Raw genomic sequence first — 24640 nt, 5'->3', positions numbered from 1 at the left:
CTGCTCCAAACCCTGGACTCCTGCAGAGAACATAGGAAAACGACAGCTTCACCAGCCTCCAGCCACCCCATTGTTCCGCCTGGCTCAGCCTACTCACTCCTGTGTCACTGTTCACTAACGCTTGCCAGTACCCCACTTCTTATCACAAGGAGTATGAGCCAGCCGTCATATAAGGCATAAGAATTTCAGCTTCATTTCTAGGGCCCGCTTGTCTTCTCATGCCGTACATGGAGGAAAAAAAAAAACCCAACCATGAGTCACTTCTGTTCTTTGTGGGCTTGGTTCAATGCTGACTTACGCCAGGGGCGATGGTGCAGGATCTGTAAGTTCTACTGCCTGTCTTCAGTGCTGCTTCTGAGAAAAAGACAGCAAGCAGCAGAGACAAATACATATTCACAACTGTAGACAGTGACAGGTATTCACAGGCGATGGAGTGGAAATCTCTAATCATTTCAGAAGTAATTATATCATGAAAGTACTGTAGCAAATCACCAAAGTTCTTGCTTCAGCTTGCAAGCAAACTATAGGAACTGAACCCCACCTTCATTTCATTCTATCACCTCTCAGCATTTAACTCTGAAAATGTGTTACTTCACATCTCATGGGCAGAGCAGGTATGTGGCGATACCACTGTCTTGTCAGGCATGTCTTTTTAAAAGCATCTCAACTTTCTGCTTCATTTCTCAGGAATTTTAAAAGCCTTTCCTGCATTTGACATAGGGTGGCTAAGAATTCTGAATTCAACAATTGTCTCTCCCTCATTATTAAGAGGCGTTCGGATTCCAAACTTTCAGTGATCAGCAACTGAGGACTGAAGGCGGCCACTATGGTGGCATCTCATTAAAACTTTCAAAAGACCTTCTCAGCGTTCAGATAATGTGGAAGCTTGATTTGTCCATGTGGATGGATAAATGCCAGCACCCCAAACCGCTTACAAAGAAAATCCCTCACAAGAATTCTCAAGAGCAGCAAAATACACTGACATGGAAGGACACTGCATGCCCAAGGTGGACAATAACATTGGCAGTTTTATTTGCAGCTTTTTACAAGCCATTGTTTCAAAAAATATTCATACATACATATGTAAAATCAAAGGAATGTCTTAATAAGTAGGTTATACTGCATAAATTCAGACAGTAGTTAAATAATGCAAAAATTAACATTGCCTGTGAAACCGAATTGGGTGCCTCACGTGTATGCCTTATAATACTGACAGCAGCCAGCCCCCAAAGCCTTCGTGTCCTTGCAATTTTATCCCATTCACTAAACAAAGGAACAAATAAACTTTAATTTCTGCAGAAACACACACCCAGACACAGGAACTAGGAGCACTATTGGGTCCCACAACAGCAAGAGCCAGTGCATCTTCTTCTCTGATTTACCTACGCTCACTCTGTAGCCCCATCTCAGAAATTCCCCCGCTTTTCCCCATTCTGTGACCTATTTCCTAAATTTCTCCCCATCACTTAGCTTCTCATTGACCCTCATTTTTCCTCTCATTCTCACTGCTTTTCAGAGCTCTTTCTAGAAATTTAGCTAATTCCAGTTTCTTAATTTCATGTGTATTTTCACTCTCTTCAGGAAACCACTTCTGCAGAATCTCCAATAATTATATAACTTATAGGATTACATATATTTTTACCACTTTCATAACACTGAAGAGAGCTGACTCCAAAGAAATAAACAGCTGCTGTAATTTACAACTTACCTAAAGGAAAGCCATACCAATCTCTGTGTTGAGAAGCTAGAGAGCTGGGTGGTGATGTAAGGAAAAGTGATGAATCATGTTTTGTTTGGTGAACAAAAGCATCACAGTTCTCTCCGAAGATCCCTTGCCAGTGGGGCATAATCTAGAATACAAAGAATTGAAGTAAATAAAATAAAAATAATTGGGCTGAATAGTGCCAGAAGAACAACAGCTGCATTCAGAAAGTGAAAAATCATATGGTACAAGCCTCTAGTATTCATAGTATCTCCCAGTGCCAACATTAATTAAATAATCCTAAAAAACCTCCTGTAAGGAAACTATATAAATATTATTCTAACTTCCACTTTATTGATAAGGAAGCTGAGACAGAGACTTAATTGTATTAGTGATAACTTGAAAACATATTTCATTTCAAACTTGAGACATTTCCGTGTCTCCAGCTGAGCTGCCAGCTCCTAAAGCACACCACACCATCGAACCCTGGAAATTCAGCTCTCGGTGTTTTGCCCAGTATCAGAGCTTGCATTCAAATGCTACATTTTCAGGGCACAGTAGTGGCAGTGTCCAGTAATCCACGCTGGCCATTGTATTAAATTGAACTGGTCACAAACAGAAAGCTTCCACACACATTGGGCTGGAACCACTGGGACAGTATAGACGTGAAGAGTTTGGCATTTTCAGACATCATTGCTTTTACCGCCTGCTTAGAACAAAGTATAGAACAAAGAAAAGGGACTGGGAAAAAGTTGTAATTATGAAAGTATTATAGGAAATAGTAAAAAGAGTCGAGAGGGGAAACGAAAAAGCACAAAATACACTGGTACCAAGCTGTATTTTAAAGATTCTTCTATTTCTAGTGGAAAATATGGGCTCTGCTCTAGATTTTTTCCTAATGTGGGTTCAATTTAGAAGTGGGGTAGAGACTGGCACATATTCAAATGAGTTTTCTGAATCAAAAAGCAGTTTGAGGGGAAAAAAAAAGCTGCAAAACCTTGAAATCTGGGATGTTGGCCCATTCACAGTTGCATCACATTAACATCTGCACAGACTCCTCACTGTTAAAGTCACTGAATGTAACAGATGTTTAGCACCTCTCAGCCCTGCAGTGCCATCACCTTTTGCTTTCTAACTCCTTAGATCACACAGAGATGTGATCTAATCTTTCTCTTAATTCTCAAAGCAACCCTTTGAGCTTGCCCCACCATTTTCAGCTTTAAATGGTGATTTTAAAGGATTCTTACCTAGAATCCCCCAGAATTACTAGCAGGAATTTTGCTTTCTTACATGGAGCATGAACAGCAGTTTAGGAGATGAGCTCCTAGGCTTCAGTAGTTACGCACAGGAGCGTACTTCTCAAAACGCTCAGAAAGGCTTGCTGTGAACACGAGGTACAGGAAGGGAGCCAGCAGGCATCAATTTGACATGCAGTCACTTTTTTTATCTCACTCTGGAGCATCCATGGACATAGTGCACATCAAGGGGAAAGGCATTTACTTTAAAACTTCCCCACTGCTTTTCCTTCCTCCTTGCTCTGCTAGTTTACCGCAGTGTAAACCCAGAGAGTACCAAAGTTCCCAGTACAAAGGAAAAAAAAATTGGGTTCTGGATGGTAATTATATGGTCTTAGTCAAATTACTTTACCACTTTGCACTTACTAACGTCAGGACTGAGCACCACCATGTGTTTTCACAGCTAAGTAAAAGGATATATTTATCTGTGCCACATGAATTTGTCAGGATCAGAGCATTTTTCAACAGCACTTAGCACAAGGATGTCCTAGTCATAGCTCAGGATACTAAACCACCAGTATCATACCAAAAATGAAATATGCATAATACTTTTACTTCTTCATATTACTCCTCAAACAGGAAAAAAACCAAACAAACTAAACCTTACTGCCTCCTCTTCAAGAGAGCTTTTTAAAAGCCAACAAGAATACAAAATATTTTAAAAAATATTACAAATAGAGAGGCGCTCACACTGTGTATCATTTTCATAGCCTGAATTTATAAACAGGCCTGGAGGGTGCATAGTTTTATAACAGGGTGTGCCTTTAATTACTAATTGCAGCTTTGGAAGCTTTCTAGCACCACTGTAATGTGCTGCCTCCTTCTGGAAGACAACTGCGTGTCATTGAAAGACAAAGCAAACCCTTCGTGTCTGGGGAACATACGTAACAACTGGTTTTACATGGATTTACGTGCAGTCAGAAGCCAACCCTGACATGAAGAGTCACTACAGTAGTCTCCCATGTGTACCACTCTTGAAAACCAAAGTGCTTTTATGCTAAAACCTAAATATAGAACTGAACTCAAAATACGTATCCACGCAGGAAATACCTTAAATTCATATCCACTCAGGAAAGAAGTCAGGCTTCTATGCATTTTTTCTTTATATTCCACTTCTTCACTGAGCTTTATGTACACTAGGAATGGCTCTGAGAAGTTACAGCAGCCCTTCTGAAGAACTTGTACTTGGTGCACAGCTGCTTACCTCTGCTCTTTTGTTCACTTCCTTATTTATGACCAAATGAGAAAGAGAAAAATATATCTATCTTCCCTACAGAGCAAGACCTAAGATAAGGGAGGACTGAAAGTTTCATTTGCTCCCTCAAATTTAACAGCGTCTCTGCCGATGCCAAGCAGAACCGCAGTCTGGATCATCTCCGCTCGATTTCACATATGTAAGAAATCAGCCTTTACCGCAGAATAACTTTTTTTTTTCCCTTTAAACTTTTTCTGCAAAGCAGAATACCTAGGTGCAAAAGGCCATCTTTATGCAAAATACGTTTCTTCTACATCTGTTGTCCACTCAAAGCCACTGCAGCTGAAGCCAGTTCCCAAGAATCCCAACAGCAGCTGAGAAGTAACCCTTGAGTCAATAGAACAAAAAGGCAGTATCACAGAATCACAGAATGTGAGGGGTTGGAAGCGACCCCGAAAGATCATCTAGTCCAACCTCCCTGCCAGAGCAGGGCCACCTAGAGTAGATCACACAGGAACACATCCAGACGGGTCTTGAATGTGTCTAGAGAAGGAGACTCCACCACCTCTCTGAACAGCCTGTTCCAGTGCTCTGTCACCCTCACAGTGAAAAAGTTTTTCCTTATGTTAATGTGGAACCTCCAGCTTGCACCCATTGCCCCTTGTCCTGTCAGCTTAGAAGCTAAGCAAGTTTTGAGTCAGGATCCCTGGGTACAGAGCAATCCCTGTTCGGGGTTAATAACCAAAAAAGACACACCGGTGGCAAGAGCTGCACACGGAAATTGCTCCCACCGGCCTCCCTGGGGCCCAAGCCGAGCTCTGGCGGGGCTCCAGCGCAGTTCAGCCTCGCAGCCGCCCATGAGGGGAGCGCGGGGGCCCGGGCAGGCCCCTTCCCCCGTAGGTGCCGTGGATTTTACCTCACAAAACCGCCATTTCCCGCATGAACCCGACAAGCGCAGCCCCGAGGAGCTCTCCTCAGGCGGGCATGCGAGGAAGGCTGTTCTTCTCGTTAAAGAAGGGGAAATTTCTCACTCGCCACACAGCCTGACCGGTACAAGAACGGGAGGATCACCCCGCCCTCCCGCTCGGTCAGCGGTGACGGGGCCCGCCGAGGCGAGCAGCGGCCGCACGGGTGACCCCCGCCTCCACCCGAGCTCCGCTCGGGGATGACGGTTCCGGCAGGAAGCCCGAGGCGGGCCCACGGCCTCCGGCGCCGCCATGGCGCCAGTGCCGCCCGCCGAGCGGGAAACCCGCGCACATCCGGGCGGCTGCGGGCGCCGTGCGGTGCCTCCCCTCCCTCCCCCCCTCCCGCTTCCGGTGGGCGCCAGTTCCGCTTCCGGTGCGGCGGATCGCGGGACGGTGCCGGTTCCGTTGCCAGGGTGAGGGGCCGCATCGCGCTGCGGAGGGGCGGGGGGTGGATCGGCGGCGGCACTGTGACCCGGTGGGCTGCCGGGAGCCCCGCCGTAACCCTCGATCGCCGGGACCGCCCGGTGGGTCTGGGCCCGAGCCCGTCCGTGTGCGGTGGAGGCCGGGCTTTACCGGGCCGGGGTGAGGCAGGGCCGGTCGTGGGTTGGAGGGGGGGACCGAGGGCGGGCGCTTGTCTCGGCCGGGTCGGTGCCCCCGTAGCGTCCGCGGGGCGGGAGCGGCTCCCCAGGCCCCGGCGCCGGCAGCGGCGTGTGGGCTCTCGCCGCTCGCCTCGCCCCGCGTCGCTGCTGGGACGGCCCCGGCGGGAGACGGGGGCACGGGGAGAAAGCGAACCTCGGCTTGTCTTCCCGCCGCCCGGGGACGCGTTTGCAGTGGTGGCTGACACAGAGCAGCTTCTGATTTGAAAGCCCGTTCCTCCACCTGTTGCCGTGTAATGGAAAGTGCTGCCGTCCCGTCCGGACAGTATCGCACTTTCTGTCTTTTGGGGGTTTTATGTTTTATGTTGCTTGGTGAAGTTTAAAGATGTGCGCGTCCCTCTTCCAAATCTTCCCAAGAAAAGTGGTGTAATGTGGCAATTTAACTACAACAACATGACTCGAACGCTTTCTCTGTCCCAGTGACCTTCCAGCCCATAGGCGCTTGATGGGCCAAGGGGTTTGTAAAGGTTCTGAAAATGTAATTAATCAAAGCAGGTGTCGTTTCAGTAAGCTTCAGTTTCTTACGGTGTCCGGCCTCACTGGTAGGAACTTTGAAAATCCCTGTGTCTTTCTCTGCTCCTAATCAGTTTTCCTGTAATCATTGATTCTGGTGACTACACTCGGTCACCTTTGCGTTTTGGCATTGAATAAGGGTGTCTTATCTCTGCTTGGCATTTCTGATAACGTTCATCTTGACAGGACTATGGTTCAGTAAGGATAGATGGTTGGTCAAGTGCTCAACTTTGGAGGGATGATCTTTTCAATGTAGCCCTGGACAGAGACTTGAGAAGTTTTCTTACAGTTCTTGGCCTGTGAATTTTCTTGCAGAATGATTCGTGGTGTACGGTACAGGTGAGAAAACAGACAATAAACTCTTCTTTCTTTAAGATTAGTCTAAGGATTATGGACAGGGATAATTTATGATAATGACCCTATGTATCAACATTGTTTGATGTTATGTGGCCTTAACCTCAGTTGAATTTCTTGGTGCTTCTAAGACCCATTTTTCATTAAAGTCTTTTTCACAGGATTATACCGGGTCCCTATCTGATTTGGGGATATTTGAGGGGTGGAGGTTGGAGGGGGGGAATTTCATTTTTCTGTGATAGCAGTTTTCCTCTTCAATTTGTTTTCAGGGTTCTTAGAGGGAATAGCGTGAAGGTGTGGCTTGTAGTGTCCTCAGCAAGCAGGTTGTATCTAGCCCTCTGTTTCTCATCTGGTCTGGGCTTGGTGCGTATGCATGAGTAATTACTTGTTCGTTACTAATAGGCTCTACCCTATAAATGAGAAATATTTTGTCTGAGAGCAGGTAACGTCTAAGAATATGATGCTAGAGAGGAAGAACCAGGTTTTTGGATTCCGAGATTTTTCAGAATTGCCAGAACTGTATTTCTTGGTGTAATGCATTCCCTGAAGGTGGATAGCCTCAGGTTTTTTCACAGATCTGCTCTCTCTTCTTTGTGAATATAAGTCTTTCGAGGACAGTCTCACCAGTAGTGGTGCAGAGGCCTTCACTGCGTCTCCTGACAGTCTGTAACAGCCTTTTCATACATTTCTATCTCCTTGGTTCTCTGTTTCTAAGATTTATCAGGAAAAAACATATTGTTCTTCCTTTCGCATAAAGCTAAAAATCTTGGTTTTCTGCTGTGTTTAACGTAGGCCTAAACTGTGAAATACAATTTGTGTAAGTGATGCTGTGTAAATTAAAGATAGTATAATTATGGTTGTTTTGTCAGGACTGCAGTGAAAGTTTAGTTCTTACAGTGTAATTGCATTGTGTAGGTGTGTATTTTGGCTTTGTTTTCAAACTCCTACTTTGATATTGCTACAGTGAGACGTGACCTGGGGTGTGTATTACTGCAGGTATTGCACAGTGAAAGTGATTAGAGAAATCCAACGCTAAAAATGAACTGTTGGTTTCAGAACTATTTTTATGGTTTTATATATTTTAGGTATTTCGTATTTGCTGTTTTGTTACACATGTAGAGATACCCATGGCTGATTCGGTTGTGTAATTATTGCAGAGGACATTTCTGAGCTTTGAAATGACTTTTATGATACTGCAGTACTCTGCTGGGGTGCCAGTTGTGCAGTGAACAGGCTGTACCTGTACAGAACACACAGCAAATGAGCAGATGCTGGAGCAAACGGTGAATGTGACATTGCTAAATACATTGAAGTGGAACTCAGAGCCCCAGTTTTAGCGCTGTTCTTTCTCCCTTAGCTTCAACATTTTATCAACATGTTTATCATTTGCTCATGCAAAACAAACAGCTGTTTGACGTACAATATAATAAAAAATCAGAAATACTTAAACAGACTGTAAGGTTTGTCTTCTGAAAAGAGTAATTCTCCTATTTCTTTCTTACATGATCATTGTATTTTCCCCCTGCAGCAGATTTTTCAGAAAATAATACTGAACATATGCTTCAAGGATGTCTCTCTCTCTCATAATAAAATGGGGTGGTCAGGAGTATACGATAACTTCGCTGTCAGAAGAAGACACAGTGTTGGATCTGAAGCAGTCTCTTAAAGGCCTTACTGGAGTGTTACCAGAGCGTCAAAAACTGCTTGGACTTAAAATGAAGGGTAGCTATTCATATTTATTGTTTGTTGTGGATGTGCCTGAGCTGTTTATGGACGAACGCCCTTTAAACCCAGCCAGGATGTACTAACAGGGCATCTGCCTCCCAGATCTAGCTTGTGAATGAACATAGACGTTTTATACATCACTGGATATTGTTTATTATTGATGCATCTACTGGTCATTTTTTAGTGGCTGACATGGAAATGTGGCAAACGGCCGTTAAAAAAAAAGTTTAATTGCTGCTAGCCAGACAACCAAGGTATCTGTATATGGAAGAAGATGCTAATACAGCTTGGGATGTTCTGGTTTTTGATGGGTGGCATGTTTCAATTAAGCATGAGATGTATTGACAGTTTTCTAAAATCTCTCAACCCCAGTAAAAAAAATGATCTGCTTTCATTATAGGCAAACCTGCAGATGACGATGTTAAGCTTGGAGCTCTCAAGTTGAAACCAAATACTAAAATTATGATGATGGGCACTCGTGAAGAGAGTTTGGTAAATATTTTACTTGTTTATTAGCTTAAACAGGTTATAGGTGTGTCTCATCATTACAATCTTAAATTTTGAATGTTCCAGTAATAATTTTAAAAATAGTAGTACAGTAAATTTCTGTTGGTGTTTATTTTTCTATGTAAAGTAAGCTTTTCTGCAGAACTCTGATAGCAGTGTGTTCATTAAACTCCTGTGTTGTTCTGGACTTGAAGTACAAACCTCTTACTATGATGTTCGCTGACTTCTCAAATCTGAACCGACATCAGTACACTTTAGTAATTCTTTCCACGAGTAAAGTGGTTTTGGTTAAATAGTATTTTTTTCCTGTTATGTCCAGGAACAGAAACATTGTTATTTTTCTTCAGTGATCCTAGTTATCTTTTATTATTATTCCTCTAGGAAGATGTCCTTGGGCCACCTCCTGATAATGATGATGTTGTCAATGACTTTGATATTGAAGAGGAAGTTGTGGAAGTAGAAAACAGGTTAGAAGTTTTAGCTGTTAGAAAACAGTCTTGTTATTGAATGTACAGTATGCATTTTAATTAACTGTAACTTTTTGCACTGTTACATTAGGGAAGAAAATCTACTAAAAATTTCCCGCAGAGTTAAAGAATACAAAGTGGAAATTCTGAACCCTCCTAGAGAAGGAAAAAAGCTGCTGGTGCTAGATGTTGATTATACACTATTTGGTGAGATTTTATGCAACTTGTGGTTTTTGTTTGTTTAAGAGGTCAGTTTATTTTCCAGTTAGCATTTCTTGATTTTTGTTTTACAAATCTAGTTCACGTACACTTTGGTACGTGTTGTGCTATATAACCTCTGCTTTGTAATATTTTGGAGTCTTCTGCTCATTATTTTAAAACGCATATTGTTGATTTTAATGCAGCAACTATTTACTTTCTAAAGAAGAAAATAAAGAAGAGATAAAAAAGTAGCAATTTAGTATTCTATTCAAATAATCTTTCTCTTGACCAGCTTGAATCTTGGACATCATGGTGGCAGGGCAAGATACTGTAAAATGACAATCTTGGTCTGTACCTGATTTGACTCCACTTGGGGGGGGTGGGGCGTGGGAGAATAGCGTCAAATTTTATTTCTAGATTGTTACTAAACATGCACAAAAACATGTTTTACTTGAAAATTCTGTCACACTGGTTTTTTTTGAAACCAGAATTTTCCTTCTGACGTAAGTTTTTGGAATGTAGGTGTGTCATGGCAGCTTGACTATAAGCATGAAATAATAGCTTGCCTTTTTCCTTTTCCTTAGCTTTCCTTTTTGATGAAATTTGTTTACAATCTGAGATCAAAATTCAATCTATTACTAAGTTTAAAATTTTTATTTAGAGGTCTTCAGAATTTGACAACAGTTTTCTAATTGGAACACCCAACATTTTCATGTCTGAAATAAGCTTGATACATGTTCACAAAATTAACTGGACTAGGTTCAAAGGAATCTGTGTTGTGTCTGGGCTGTTATAAATTTGCTAAGGTCCACAGATGAGCTATTTGGCCTGACTCTTCAAAGATATTTAGATCTCTGATTTAATTACCTAAGGCCTCAAATACCTGTAGGAATCAACAGCTAAATAACTCCTCTGCTGCTTTTCTCCCCATTTAAAATGGGAATGGTAGTTTGCTATGAATTCATTCGTGACTTTAAAGTGTCCCGGTGTTTCCCTCATGAAACTCTTCAGTTCTTTGGGTAGATAGGAAAGTTAAACTGAACTCTAACAACTTAAACTTTAATAATTAATTGCTTCTGTCATTCTTTTTAGACCACAGATCATGTGCTGAAACTGGGGTAGAACTGATGAGGCCATACCTTCATGAATTCCTGACATCTGCATATGAGGATTATGATATTGTAATTTGGTGTAAGTTCTGTAATCAATACTTGAGACTGTACTGTAAATTGTCTTTCAGAGCAGAGACTCCAGGTGGGAGGTTTTTACATTGCATTTTAGTGTGAATCACAAGATGTAAAACAATACATGAACACTCGGCTGTAATACATTCAGCGGGAACATTCACACAGCTATTAGAGCTATTTTAGAAAAATAATAATTCTGATGTGAAAAAACACTACATATTGCTCCAAAGTGGATCTAATCACACTGTAAAAAGTCAACATCACTTTACTGTTACTTTCTACAAACAAACAAGTGCTTGAAGTAACAAAATTGTATAATCCACATTCTAACCCTGTTTGATGACTATTTTTACAAATAATCTCAATCCAGACAGTAAAGAGTGAACCGCCAAACGGACCAAACTCTCCTGTCTACAGGGACGGTTGATGGTTTGCCTTTGCGTGCAGTTTCACTTCCTGTCCAACAGCTGGAGAACAGGCTTTAGCTAGTGCAGAGTTTAAACCCTATTAGAATTGTATTACTAAATGTAGTTTTCATAATCTAGGACAATGTTTCCACATACTCTTACATCAGTGGGCGACATTGACACTTTGTCCTTTCCAGGCCTTACGTTTTGTTATCATTGCTTCCGGGAGAAAATCTTGCAAAGGCAGTGTGGTTCCTCAAAGCAGGTGTATCCCACTTCTTATGGGCCTGCCAACTGTAATTGTGTAACATCTGATCTAGAAAATAGTTTAAATACGTGCAGTGCTTTATCTAGCTGTTCATTTGAAAAGTAAGCTTTTCCAAATAAAAATAGACTTCCATGAAGGAAGACTGTCTCCAAGGCAGTGACCCTAAAACCTGTAACAAGGATGGATCTTTCTGAAGTTAAATTTTATATTAAAATTTTATATGTTAAGTGAACAATTTCTTGGCTTGTTTCTTTTTGCCTGTCAATGACTTATCTTGATAAAGTATTCTTTCTGTTTTCTCCCTTTTGTTTCAGCTGCCACTAATATGAAGTGGATTGAAGCTAAAATGAAAGTAAGTTGTTCTGAAAATGTGTAATTTGTTTCCAGTCTGGCTACCTGTTCATATAGTTGGACTCATGCTCAGCGTTCTAGAGCGGGTTAGCAACTGGCGAGATTGTATGAATCAAAACACAAGTTTTTTAAATTTTCATAGGCACTTTAAATTATCTTTGTCGCAAAACTAGATTAAATCTAGTGTTAGAATTCCACACAATCTATCAGCAGTAGGTGCTAAATTTAGCGGAACTAAACACAAGCCAGTACCTGCTGAAGCTTAGATTAGTCACACAGCCTTCACAGTTGCTTTCATCTTACCTCTAATTATAGAGTTCTAGTCTTTTAAGTATAATACAGTTTTTTTAAAGGAGCAAACAGGTGTGGCATGCTGGAGTAGGTTATCAAGAGGAAGCTCTTTTCATATTTATCTTGTACCTCCTGCAGCTGTGTGGTTCTGTTGTTTCCTCTGCCTTATTAAAACATCCGTAAGAGCTCTTCTTTCAATCCTAGTTTCTTCCGTACCTAAATCAGGCAACTAGCCAGTTTTGCACAGCTGACCTAGTGGTAAACATATTTGCAGTCAGGCTTAGCTCTAAATCTAATGAGCTTACTAAGAATTGATGTACGTTTGTTGGTTTTTTTATGCTTATAAATCAAAGCTTGTTTCCTTTTCAGGGAAGATTTCCAAATTTCAGCATTTGTATCTCCACTCTTTGTTATAGACTAACTATTTTTTCAGGTTTTAACAGAGCAAAGCATATTTTCCAGTGTTCTCTTTCTCAAAATAATGAATTGCTGTAATTTTTCTAAACAAACAAAAATGCCTCAAGGTGATCTCTGAAATGAGAACCTTTAATCAGAACCATGAACTGGAGTTAGTGCAAGTAAAATCAGTGTTGAGCCTTACAAACCTTGCGCTTCTTGTGGCAGTGTTACCTCTCTGTTTATGTGGTGTCTGTCAGTTTAGTGCTAGGACTTAATCTTGTGGAAAGCCATTGTTCAAAACTGGGCTGTTTTGCAGCCCCACTAGTCACCTTTCTACATTTCTAGGTCACCTTTCCAGCCCCTTCGTATGTTACTGAATCATAACCTCTGTATACCTACTCCAGGATCTCAATCAGTTGAGATTTCTATCACTAGATGCCAACTGCTGTTTCTCCTTAAACTGGTAGCACCAGGGGTGCTTACCTCGAAAAGTTTCACTTTTTGTCAGGGAACAACGATCTCAGCAATACTTGGCATTAAAGTTTTTTGTTTTGAACTACAAAGCAGAAACAGCATTAAAAAGAAGGGTGTATTAGATAACCAAATTTAATCTCAGCATTAAAAAGAAGGGTGTATCAGATAACCAAGTTTAATCTCTCATTTACCATCTATTTATGCCTGGAATTCGAACGGTCTAGAACAGCTGGTTTTTTCAGTGTAACCCAGGGTAGGTAGCGCTTTTCATTTGCAAGATTCACTTTTTCGTATAAAAGCAAATCAGTTAAGTGTGGCTGGATATTTGCAGGAGAGCTGTTGCAGGGGATATTTTCTCCTTGTTATGTAGCTTTGTGTATTACTGCTGTTGCACGCACCAGAAATTGTCAGCAATATCTGTGTTATAACGTCTCAGCAGATTTTACTATTACTTTTCAGCTTTGGAAAGGATTTGAAATGGAAATGGTGCTCTATCGTCTAGTTATGCTGACATCACTTGTTAAGTTTCTGATAAGCTTTTTTTTTCCTTGATAGAATGGTTCTGATTCTCATTGGGTAAAAAAATTTAAAACCTTCCAGATATCTATTTTTAGCATGTCCCTGGTAATCCTCAGCTGCTCACCCTTTGGCAAACAACGTATTATAATTGCGCTTCCAGTTGTACAGCAGTAAAACTGTCATAATTAGAAGCTTTAGTGATAAATCTTTGTGATGCAGGAGCTTGGAGTGAGTACCAATGCAAACTACAAGATAACTTTCATGTTGGACAGTGCTGCCATGATAACAGTGCACACTCCGAGAAGAGGACTAATAGATGTAAGTACCTATTTTTTCCCGATCTTCTGCATTCAACCGACATGTTATCATACCCCTTTGAAACAGTCAATAATAACGTTGTGCTGGAGTTTTCATGCAAGAAAACTATAAGAATCTCGGAAGCGTAGATCTTCTTTTCCTACTGAAATTCTCAATTAATGTTTTATTTTGAGCAGCACATTTGCATGACACTGCTTTCAAATCAAATAATAGATAACTGTTGCAAGAAAATTTAGTACCAACAGAAACCTTTTCTTTAGTGTGGGGGATATTGAGTACGTTATGCTATTCCACATCTCTTCCCTTATTAAAGCTAAACTACCTGCTAATTTTTCAGCAAAACAATACAAGGGTCCGTTCGAGATTGGACTCGAGTTCCTATAGACTGGTATTTTCATCTCCTGCACAAGACCTGATTTACCTCAGGTACCTTGTATGTGTTATTTTTGCAGGTGAAGCCTCTTGGTGTTATCTGGGGAAAATTTTCAGAATATTACAGCAAAAAAAATACTATTATGTTTGATGATATTGGCCGAAACTTCCTAATGAATCCACAAAATGGACTCAAGGTAATTTTAACTGGAATTTTAATTTATAACTACTTTTTCTTACACTTCAAGTAGTATTTTTTCATACTACTTTGCTGTATCATAAAGAAAGGCTATTCCTAACTAGCAAAGATGGAAATTATTTTTTTGTTAGTTAGATTTCCATTTGTCTGGACTAATATTTCCCTAATGACAGTATTAAATAAGCTTTGTTTCACTCTTAAGTGAGCTTTTAAGAGACTACCACAGTCCATTAAATTGTTATTTCTGCTTAAATTGTACCTGCAAGCCATAATCAAGCTGGGCATTGCTGACAGGCACCATTGAAATATGTGACGTTCGATCTTGAAGATGTTTATATTCAGAAAATAAGTAAGTGGCACAGTTCATGGTAGTATGCCAATGTAATAGCAAGCATTCTGTTCTGGGAATTAATTATTACCTCGAGCCATTTTGACTGCAGAAGAGCAAATACTTCATTTTATAAAACTCCTAAACCAGTTTGTGCTCCGTTGTCAGTGCTGGTTCTGAATGAGAAGAATGCGACTTAGATTTCTACTTCTGTATGATGGTACAGCAGTAGGGTACTAAAAGACCCCTCATCAATTTCTTTAAAAAAACCCCATGTTTCCAAATGCAGAAATCCAAGGTGATGTTTCTTTGAAAGTATCCATGATGTGAAGAAGATAGCAATTGATGAGCTCTAGCAAGACCATGTTAATCGGAACTGTACAGTGTTAGGAGAATCAGGAATAGCAAAGATCTTGCTGGGAGAGGATTATCCACAGAGGTCCCTCTAGCTCAGATTTGAAAGATGTTTGTCAAAATGTTAAGAGTGCTGCAGACAAGAATGTTAAATCACTAAAACAAGGCACAGGTATAATGTGTTCCAAGCTTAAAGCAGTTGTCAGATCAGCTTTCTTTCTGACATCTCTTTTCACAGAAGCTATGGTTGTAGTCAAATGCTTTTGTTGGAAAAAAAGCATCTGGTTCCAGTGATGCCACGCAATTTACAAAGCAGAGCTGAAAACCCCTTGCGTCTCCTGCAAAAATATCTATGAAATCATATTAGAAAATGTGGTAGTCCTTTCCAGCTTGTTTTATCATTTGATCTGACTGGGAGGGGAAGGTTTGAAGACGTGCGAGACAAAAATTTCTTCCTGGTGGGCACACAAGGCAAAAACCCCGCAGTCCAGTTTGCATGAATAACAAGAGAAATTGGATGTGGCCACTGATGGAAAAGCTTTTTCTTCCTCTTCCCTAAGAGAAGTTATAACTTGGCATAGTACTGAGAACGTATTTTAATTGGGTGGTAATTGATAATCAGAAGCATTTTTCTTACTTTGAGCAAACGGTTATACCCAGTTTATTTATTTTCTGTAGATAAGGCCTTTTATGAAAGCACATTTAAATCGGGATAAAGACAAGGAGCTTCTAAAGCTCACTCAATACCTCAAAGAAATAGCAAAATTAGATGACTTTTTGGAGCTGAATCACAAACATTGGGAAAGGTAAGAACAAAGTAAAAATTCTTTCTTCCTTCTGTCCCTGACCCCACTGTGTTTTGCTTGAGGTTGTCTGTACAAAGACTGGAAACAACTGAGCTGATGAACTTTGACATCACTTACAGTGACAAAGGTCCTTTAGTTTGAGTAGAATTTTAATAAGGCTGTAGTTTTTGGGCTGCTTGCCTAAAATGATAAGATTTTGACAGCATGGACTTTTTCATACTTCTCCAGTATTCAGGACCACTGATTGTTTTTAGTGAAGCAATTACGCTTCCTAAAGAATTTTTGAAGGAACCTGGTCCCTGGAAATCTGTCTTTACACTCCTACAAAGTTAGGGTGTCAGTTCAGATCTCAGGTCCTTTGACAGGAGGCAGCTTTTCTGGCGGTCACTTCAGAGGTTTGGGGTGTTACAGTGTGGTTCTCAGGTGCTGTCCAGGTTGTGTGGTGTTACAGTATACATCGGCTCGGAAATGTAAGTTACTGGTTGATGAACAAGAGTTTTCCAAATGCTTAGGGTACCAGTTAGCATCCTAATTCTTGCTAGAGAATGATTAGCTGAGGTGTTTGGGCAGAATTCTTCTTGATGATTTTATGTAACAGCCTGAAGTTTTAATACATGTGAAAAAAAGGGTGTGCAATATGCTGTTCGAAAGAGACTCGTTCAGTGCTTAAAAGAACAGCCTTGCAAACTTGGTGCAATTTTCTTTCTTGTTTCTGATTAGAACGAAAAGTCAAATGTTAAACTTTAAAAGCAGTGAAATTCACTGGATATTTCACACTGTCAGTTAAATTGGTCAGATTTTTTTTTCTCAGAGTATTTGCAAAGACTGCAATGCCACCACATAGCCAGATTGCTCCAGCTGTAGTGGTAAGAACTATGAGATCAGAGAACAAGCATTTTGGAGTAACTTAGATTCTTTAAAGCAGCTAGTGGAGCACTGTTCTTTTCAGGGTGTGCTGGATGATAGTTCATTAAAGTCTTGAATCAATCTGGAGGAGTGCCATATCTAACGGGCCCTTTTATCTTAAAGGATATAATAGCTACTTTTCCAACTGATGTAATTTTCAACCTCTTAAAATAAAACATGTTTCTATTTCCTTCCTCCCTTTTATTTAAAAATCCTAATAGACTCTAACTAAAAATATGACTTTGAACTACTGTAAGATAACCTATCATGGAATTGAAAGAATATTGAAATCAAATAAAATCATAAGAAGTATTGGTTACTTTTCTAATTTTTGCTTATCAATAGGATTGCTAGTGAGAAAAGAAAGCGGATTCATACTTTGAGTTTATAAAAAGTACTAGGTATATTTGTGCCTACCTCTTATTTTGTGAAAAACTGTGCTTTTGTTTCTTTTAGGTATCTTTCAAAGAAGCAAGGACAATAACGCTAATAAAATTGTGTGGCACTGAGTTGAAGGGAACATAACTAAGATCGTTGGACTTTTCCTTGCTTTTATGCTAGAGTATAATAGTGCTGGACACTGGATCCAATGCCAGAATGACTGCTATATTTGGTCTTCCAGTTGGTTGGTTGTGGGTTTGGGTTTTTTTAAAAGATCACAGCAATAAGCTCAAAGTGGGAGAAACAAGTCAGTTACTTTTTCTTGCATTCAATTCTGGTGTTACTACTTAAAATACTTTTCTCTCCTTTGCTGCCGGAGTACAACCATAACCATTAAAGACCAAAACCATTCTGAAACTAGAAAAAAAAAAAATATTTAGACCAAAAAAAGTTGAGTAAGGAGCTGACCTTGGCAGTGTATGAATTGTATAAGCCCTGTATTCCCTCCATCTTTAGAGACAGTCTCCCTCTCCCATTCCAGTATTTAAGTCTATAAATTACAAGTTGTCTAAGTTTGGTATGTATTAGTATGTCAGTGTTTCTCTGTGCAAGACAGTAAGATGGGAAAGTACCACCTCTGTGGCGAATTTACCTCAGTGTGTGAACTTGTACTATAAAGCAGTGTTTACTGGAAAACAAAAGATTGACGTTTGAGGGAGAGAAACCCACTCATATTTGGTAAGCAAAAAGCAGTCTGCCTGAAAAACTCTCCTGTCAGATAAAGGGTTTAAACCTCAGATGGGAAAGTCACATTCCTAACAAAGCATGAACAAAACCCTTGTTCTCTTCTAGCTAAATCTTGTCAAAGTGCGAACACTGTGTTTAAATACAATATTCAGCCATACTGTTCTTAAAATATCATTTACTTGCGCTGCTTATGCCTGCACTATAGAAGTGTGATGTGACTGCTGTTTGGCATTACCAACACTTGTGCATTATGCAGTTCATGTATTTGAAAGAAGACTGACCCTTTCGAATAAAAATGGTATATATTGTTCTTAAGGAACTATAGCAGTTGTGTAAATAATAAATACCTTTTTCATAATTTGTGTCCTGTGCTGTCTTAAATACCTAGTTTGCATAATAGAGAAGCCATTGATAATCTGAATTTTGGGGGTTTTTGGGGGTGTTTCTTTGGGTTCCGAGGACACCAGTTTTACATCAGTAGTTAAGTAAGAGACTGGTATGTGCCGCAGCAGATTAGGGCAGCGGTGTTGAACAGTGAAGCGCCTATCTGCCCGGCAGAGGAACCTTGACAGCAAATGTCAGAGTGTCAGGACAGCAGACACAAATGAGCTGTTAAGACGAGCACATTAGGCTCCGGCTCAATGACCTGTCAAAAAATATACAGTTTCTTATCCGCTGCTCTTTGTGGTTTAGTGCCAACCCAAGCTGTGTTTTAAACTGGTAAACCAGAAACCTAATGCATAAAAATCTTTGTTGGAGGTAAGTACAGAGGCTGAATTTCTGAAGTTTTGTCTCCTAGAGCTGATGTCTGAACTAGAAGGCTGACTCGCTCATGTACAGTGCAGATACAGTCCGCGAGGTTAGAACAGCGATCCTTTACCTACAAATGCTTCGCTAGCATGGATACTGGAATATAGGACTGGTCTATGGTGAACTAGAATACCTTTTGGTTTAGGCAATTGAAAGAAGTCAAGGCATTGCACTCGAATCATCTGTACAGTTTGTAATGCTAGCTAGAGAGAGCACGCTGAACTGAGGGAATGTATTTAAACATTTTGCTCAAAGTTGGCATACAAACAGAAGTTCTACAGTGACCGAGGGATACTCCTTTCTTTTGGTTTATACGAGGAACACTTAAAAAAAAAAATCTTGACTTTCTTTATTTCAGTGACACTGGGATTTCATCCCAGAATATCAGAGTATTTGTGGATCTGTAGTAGATGTGCACTCCGCTTTCAAATATTTCATAAGCTGAGCTGGAATACGTGAGCGTGATCTCAATGTGATGGTAGCACATACCTGTTGCTGACAAGTCATTAGGTCTGTTATCACTAATGTTGTTTCCCTCATCTTATTTTATGTTTGACAACTAGTCTTGCAATTTGAATTTTTAATTTTTTTTTTTATATTACTTTTCCCAAAAGAAGCCTGTGTATTGTACTGGTTATCTTCTAAAGCTACTGCAGTGATTTACTTGGCCGAGACATGATTGAGATTTATAAAGTCATGAAGCTGTGGATAAGGCAAGCGCAAAACCGATGCTCACCAAATCCCACAATACTAGGGTGAGGGGTCACTCAAATAGGAGAGTGGCTTAAAATTGTTAAAAGCAACAGGTAGCAGTCGCCTGGAATTTGTTGTGGAGGCGGGTGGCAGCAGCAGGTTCAGAAAGGAGTTGGACAACTTGTTGGACAAGCTCCTAAAGGGAATAGGCTAGGAAGGTCTAATATCCTTAATACAAGGATTGCAGGTGCTCGGGAGGATGAGAGTGGGTCAGACAGTGGCCAGGCCAGCATGCTCCCCGTTAACCACTGCTGAGTGGCACTTCAGCCACAGCCATGCAGCTCTCGTGATGGTACTACGTGACTCTTCTGGGCTATACCCACATAGGGCTATGCCAAACTACCAGAATTTAGTATAACTGCAAGGATAAATGGCTACTTTTCTGGTTAGCCCCAAAATAGTGTATTTAATACTCTTTAGTTCAGACGAAAACACTTCTGCTGATTTTGTTTCTCCTTTTTGATAGGGAAGGCAGTTTTGACCTACTTGTATTTCCAAAGCGTAGTTGAGCCTTGGGTGTAACTATGAACAGCAAAGTTTAAAACCTTGTTCCCTGTTAACATTTAGTTTCGTTTTAGATGAGTCCCTGGGAAGTATTTGATCAATGGCTTTACAATCTCTGTTAAAAGAAATAGTATTAAAGCATAATCAAAGAGAAGGAGTGTGTGACTTAGTTATAGATCTCATAATTTACTGTTCTGCAAAACCGTGGAGAAGCATTAAGTCTGAAATATCCCAAGTATTTTCACGTGTCAGACTGTACTGAGCTCCCAGTACATGTCAAGTATTTTGTATGTTGATCTGTCTGATTATTCATACCAAAAGAGACAGTCCATTTAAAAATGAAGTTATTTCTGTAAGCACTGGATGTCTGACAACTCTAATGCCTCACTGTGGCATGAATGCTCATCACTGGAGGTACATGGAGTGACAGCTGAAGCCAAGAACTGAACTGCAAATTCAGCTCCACAAATCCTGCTGCATGACTGTGAAATCTACAGCTAGTTGCCAATTTTTATTCCTGACTTGACATTCGACTGACAGCAAGTGGATGCCAAAAGGTTTAAGACAATTTTCCACTCTGTCTGTTCAGGATACATTTAAGACTGATGGGAGAAATGCTGAATACTTCCTACCAAGAAGTTGAAGCCTAGGTGAAAACGGTGTTTCAGAGGGTAAGGAATAGTACACAGTTCTCCCAATTCATTAAAGCTGTTTAAATCAAGAAGTGACGGATGAAGAGGCGATAGAGGGCAGAATCCTCTGACATTTCACTATTGGCCTTGCAGTGGTCATGGCAGGCGCCAGCCAGTGTTGGCGTGAGTGACCGCTGCGCCTGGTGTAGGGTGGCTGACGAGGTGCTTTGGCTGGGGGATTGATGGAGAAAGACTGAAGTGAAAAGGAGATGTTGAGGGAGAGAATAACAGGACTGGAAGAGAAAAATCCTGATGATCTGTCCTGGAGAAGACAAGGTACATCTTTCAAGTTTTATGAGTTTCTTGTGCAAGTAACACCAGCAGTATCTTATGACAGCCGTAAGTTACCAGACTACTATACTGACATCTGTGCTTTGAAAGGGTTCCTCACCAATCGGGACATGTTTTAGGTATAAGCAGCTCAAAAGATTCAAGGTCTGGAAGAACTGCCTCATGGCAAGAAGTGAACAATTTCTGTTTGGTTAGATTTTCCTGGAGAATGGTGGAAAAATGCCTCTGATGGCTTACAGTGCTGTTTGACTCTCCTGGCTCTATCTGCGGGACCACACCGTCTCTATTTATTTCCCAGCCCAGCTGTATCATCCGTTCCAGGTTCCCTACACTGCTATCCCCTGTTATTTTTTAGATCCCAGATAATCACAGAAGGCCTCAACCTCGCCACTCATACATCAGCCCTTTTCTGATGGTGTTTTATAACAGAGGATTTCAAAATGAACTATTTATATACTGACAAGCTTTCTCATACATCCCTGAGCTTCATTATTTATGCTTATTTACGAATTTTGCTTATCTCTCGAGATCCTTTGATCCTGCTTTGATACTGTGAGCGCTTGGACACTCATTTAGTTCTCAGGAGTCTGTGCAGAGCTTGGCACATTTCCTTGCCACACATGATGCCTTGCTATTAATTTCTATGACTCTCCTAGCAAATAATTTTCCCACCAATTCATTTTCTGTTAAGAAATAATGGGTACAAGTCAGAAGGAGCTTGTTCTCAAATTGCATAATGCTCTTAGCACTATGGGTGGGGTGATGGGCACAGCAAAGAAAAGTGCATTGTTAACACTTGATTGAAATTTGGTGGTTTTTTTCTTTTCACTGTCTAGTTGGATTTGCACATCCACTCTGCTCACACAACACCATTTTTCGAGGTGTTTACGTATCAGAAAAGAGCAGCTCTTATTGTTTTCACTATGTCAGGGGCCAGGGTTGGCTGCAGCTCCTGGGTGCAAGGGGACAGGGTGACCTGGAACAGAGCCTGAACAGTCACTGTTGCTGAGCGATGTCCCCTCCTTCCCTTGCAACGCTCCAAATGCTTTTGGCTTTGGTGTTTTGAAACACTAAGGTTATTCCATTAGATATTTAGTGACTAAATATCTTCACTAGTGGTGTTAAAGTGTTTGGTATTTAACAGTGAGAGCATTGATCTCCATTTATGCTGCTCTTGAGAGGAAGGCAAGTCAAACTCTGGATCAGAGCAAAGAAGTCTATATAGTTTAATATAACTGCTTGAGCCAAACAGCTCAGCCTTCAAATTTGATTGGGATTTTCATCTCCAGCAGTCTGAACTACTCTGTTCTACTTGCTGCAAGGTCAGCCCCTGGGTTTCAAGTTGGTCTGCCTTGCTTCTTCCTGAACACAGACCACAAACAGCTGAGCATGAGTGGCTGATTCACAGGCTGTTCAGAAAAGTTGTTAAATTGCTTCATATTGCAGGGAAATATCCAGAGATTACAAAAAATATTGAACAAGCTCAGCTTTGACACCTGGAGTTGTGTTTCTGAGCATGTTCTCATAGTAATATTGTGGTTAAAACTCCTTCCTGTCTTTTTTTCAGTGCTTTAGAATTTTTCTCCAATTTCCTAGAAGCTTCTTGGTGCGGATGTATATAATGTCTTTCAATTTGTTCTTCACTGACACAGTGGACTCCAAATGCTCTGTAGGAAGCAGCGTGCTGTGGTATTGTAATAACTCAGTGCTTTGATGAACTTTGCATGTTATTGATGCGTTACAAGCCAAAGCTCTATTGGTAAGTATCAAACTTCACTCCTCAGGTGTTTTCCCCTAGTTTGAGTCATACTGGAAGAACAAATGGTGGCACAGGAAGAATAATGCAAGTAATTCAACAAATTTTAGTAAAACTTTAAGGCACCCTGCTTCTTAGGGCAAGCTGAGATGGCTCTAGAACTGTATTTTGTAAAGCTTACAGATTCCTTACCCTGCTTTCTGTATTCAGTCCACATTTCATGACATACGTGACGTTTGTGAGTAGTGAAAGCTGCAGGTGCCAGTTTAGTAGGTGAGCATGAGCAGGATTTCAAGCACATGCTCGAAGTGCAACTGATGCCAGTGTGACTTTCGGGTCCCTCTGCTGTCCTAATGATGGATATTCCTTGAATCAGGACCAAAATGAGAACATATTTGGAAAAATTAAGTGTATTAAACTGCCTCAGAGATGAAAGTGATAAAGTGATGTGGGCTTATTTTAAAATCTGATTAGTCCCTTACAGATGTGACTAGACGTAACAGGTATCTTGTAAAGCCTTTTTCTATCACAAAGGGTAACAATTTAAAAACTAAGTAATTTGTGGCTAACACTTGAGAAGAAAAATTCTGAGCTTCAGATACAGGTGGGGTTTTAATTACATCTGAGCAATATCCCCTCCCCCAAAAATGGTAAATTAGTTGAAAAATAGATTCAGAAGCTATCAAACAGACAAATAATTGAAAATGGACTTCTTTAAACAGAATCAAAATATTGCATTTTGTATGTGCATTTCTACTTTCAAGTAGTCTTAAATTTTAAGAATTTAAGTGAGGTGGGTTTTTTCCCCCCCATTAATCTGATATGGTTGGTTTGGTTGGTTCACTGAAAAATATCAAACAAGCCCCTGGAAAAATATTTACTTTAGGTATACCAAAACTGAGTACATTAGGCAGATTTAGTTCTGCAACTAGTGAACTTTGTAACATGTGGTTTTATGGAACTGAAATGCACCTGTGCAGCATTGAGATGGTACTGTTGTCACTGATAAAACAAAATACATGGCTTGTCACTCACTCGTTACAGCAATCCCTGACAAAGATACATGACAGTTTTTCTGATTTTAAACTTAGAGATGCTATAAAATACTTGTCCAGTTAAACTTACATCACTGATGCAGAACCATTCGTTACTCTGACACGTGGAAAGACATGTTGAAGTGCATATGCAGAGCCCCACAGGTCAGTGCTGGTTCAGAAGATTCAGCTGGGTGCTGGGAGCCCAATGGTGCAGCTGAGGGTCAGAGATAAAGGTGAGTTAGGGAGACTGACAGGGAGAGCTGCCTGTCTGCATCTCTTGCTTGCCCTGCAGTTAACCCGGCACGTTGCATGCAGAGGTTATGGGCAGCCGGTGAGATGGAAACATCAAAAGGAGCATAAGATCTTGTGAGATTAACATAGAAAATCCCTTAATGGATATGTAGGTAACATAATTACAGATCCACAGAGCATGACTCAGTCAAGCACAGGGCACAATTCCAAAAACTACAAAAGGAAAAGTCACAGCATTACCTCCAAAGAAACTTGAATCAAGCCAGAGACCAGCAACATTACTAAGTTATCAGACCAGTTAGGCAAATGGAGACTTATGGGCAGAGTTTCCAGCACTGGTGGATCTTTCACAATAATCAGTTGAGCTTTACACCCTCCTGCCTTTCCTTTCCAGGTGGTTGAGCAGAAGCCTTGGGCTGGGCATGGTACAAGCACTGTAGCAAAGTGCTAAAGGCTGGGAAGGAAACCAGAGAGGAGCTTTTCACCTAAAGCTTCTGCCAGAGCCAATTAACATGCAACAGCTGGATTGCTTTACAGGGGCAGGAGTCAGCACAGAATGACCTTGTCTTACCGAGCAGAGACAGCACTGGGCAGAGTGTTCATGCAGCCAAAGTGTCAAACAGTCTCTCCAGCCCTGCAAGGACCTAGCAGCAAGTGT

General features: G+C 40.7%; 2 protein-coding genes across 3 annotated transcripts in view; one reads left to right on the top strand and one right to left on the bottom strand.

Moving 5' to 3' along the window:
• Nucleotides 1-1731, bottom strand: part of RNF145 (ring finger protein 145) — a 50233-nt gene extending 48502 nt beyond the window's left edge. Inside the window, exon 1 of the mRNA XM_086470773.1 lies at nt 1709-1731. The gene's annotated coding sequence lies outside the window, so the exon portion shown is untranslated. The remainder of the gene's footprint in view (nt 1-1708) is intronic.
• Nucleotides 1732-5533: 3802 nt separating this feature from the next.
• UBLCP1 (ubiquitin like domain containing CTD phosphatase 1) lies at nt 5534-18245 on the top strand. 2 transcript variants are annotated; one of them, XM_086470766.1, is made up of 11 exons: nt 5534-5570; nt 8209-8402; nt 8806-8897; nt 9294-9379; nt 9471-9586; nt 10673-10771; nt 11757-11794; nt 13696-13794; nt 14247-14363; nt 15726-15853; nt 17216-18245. In XM_086470766.1, exons 2-11 carry the CDS (start codon nt 8249-8251, stop codon nt 17241-17243), a joined length of 957 nt encoding a protein of 318 aa, XP_086326892.1. In that variant the 5' UTR covers nt 5534-5570; nt 8209-8248; the 3' UTR covers nt 17244-18245. The 2 variants fall into 2 exon arrangements, with proteins under 2 accessions (XP_086326892.1, XP_086326894.1); XM_086470768.1 differs by having other exon boundaries at nt 5544-5570; nt 8212-8402.
• Nucleotides 18246-24640: the final 6395 nt, after the last annotated feature.

The sequence above is a fragment of the Leptosomus discolor genome, chromosome 10 (assembly GCF_034619465.1).
Source record: "Leptosomus discolor isolate bLepDis1 chromosome 10, bLepDis1.hap2, whole genome shotgun sequence".
Taxonomy (NCBI): domain Eukaryota; kingdom Metazoa; phylum Chordata; class Aves; order Leptosomiformes; family Leptosomidae; genus Leptosomus; species Leptosomus discolor.
The sequence above is the reverse complement of the archived record's forward strand: the minus strand, read 5'-3'. Positions and strand labels throughout refer to the sequence as shown.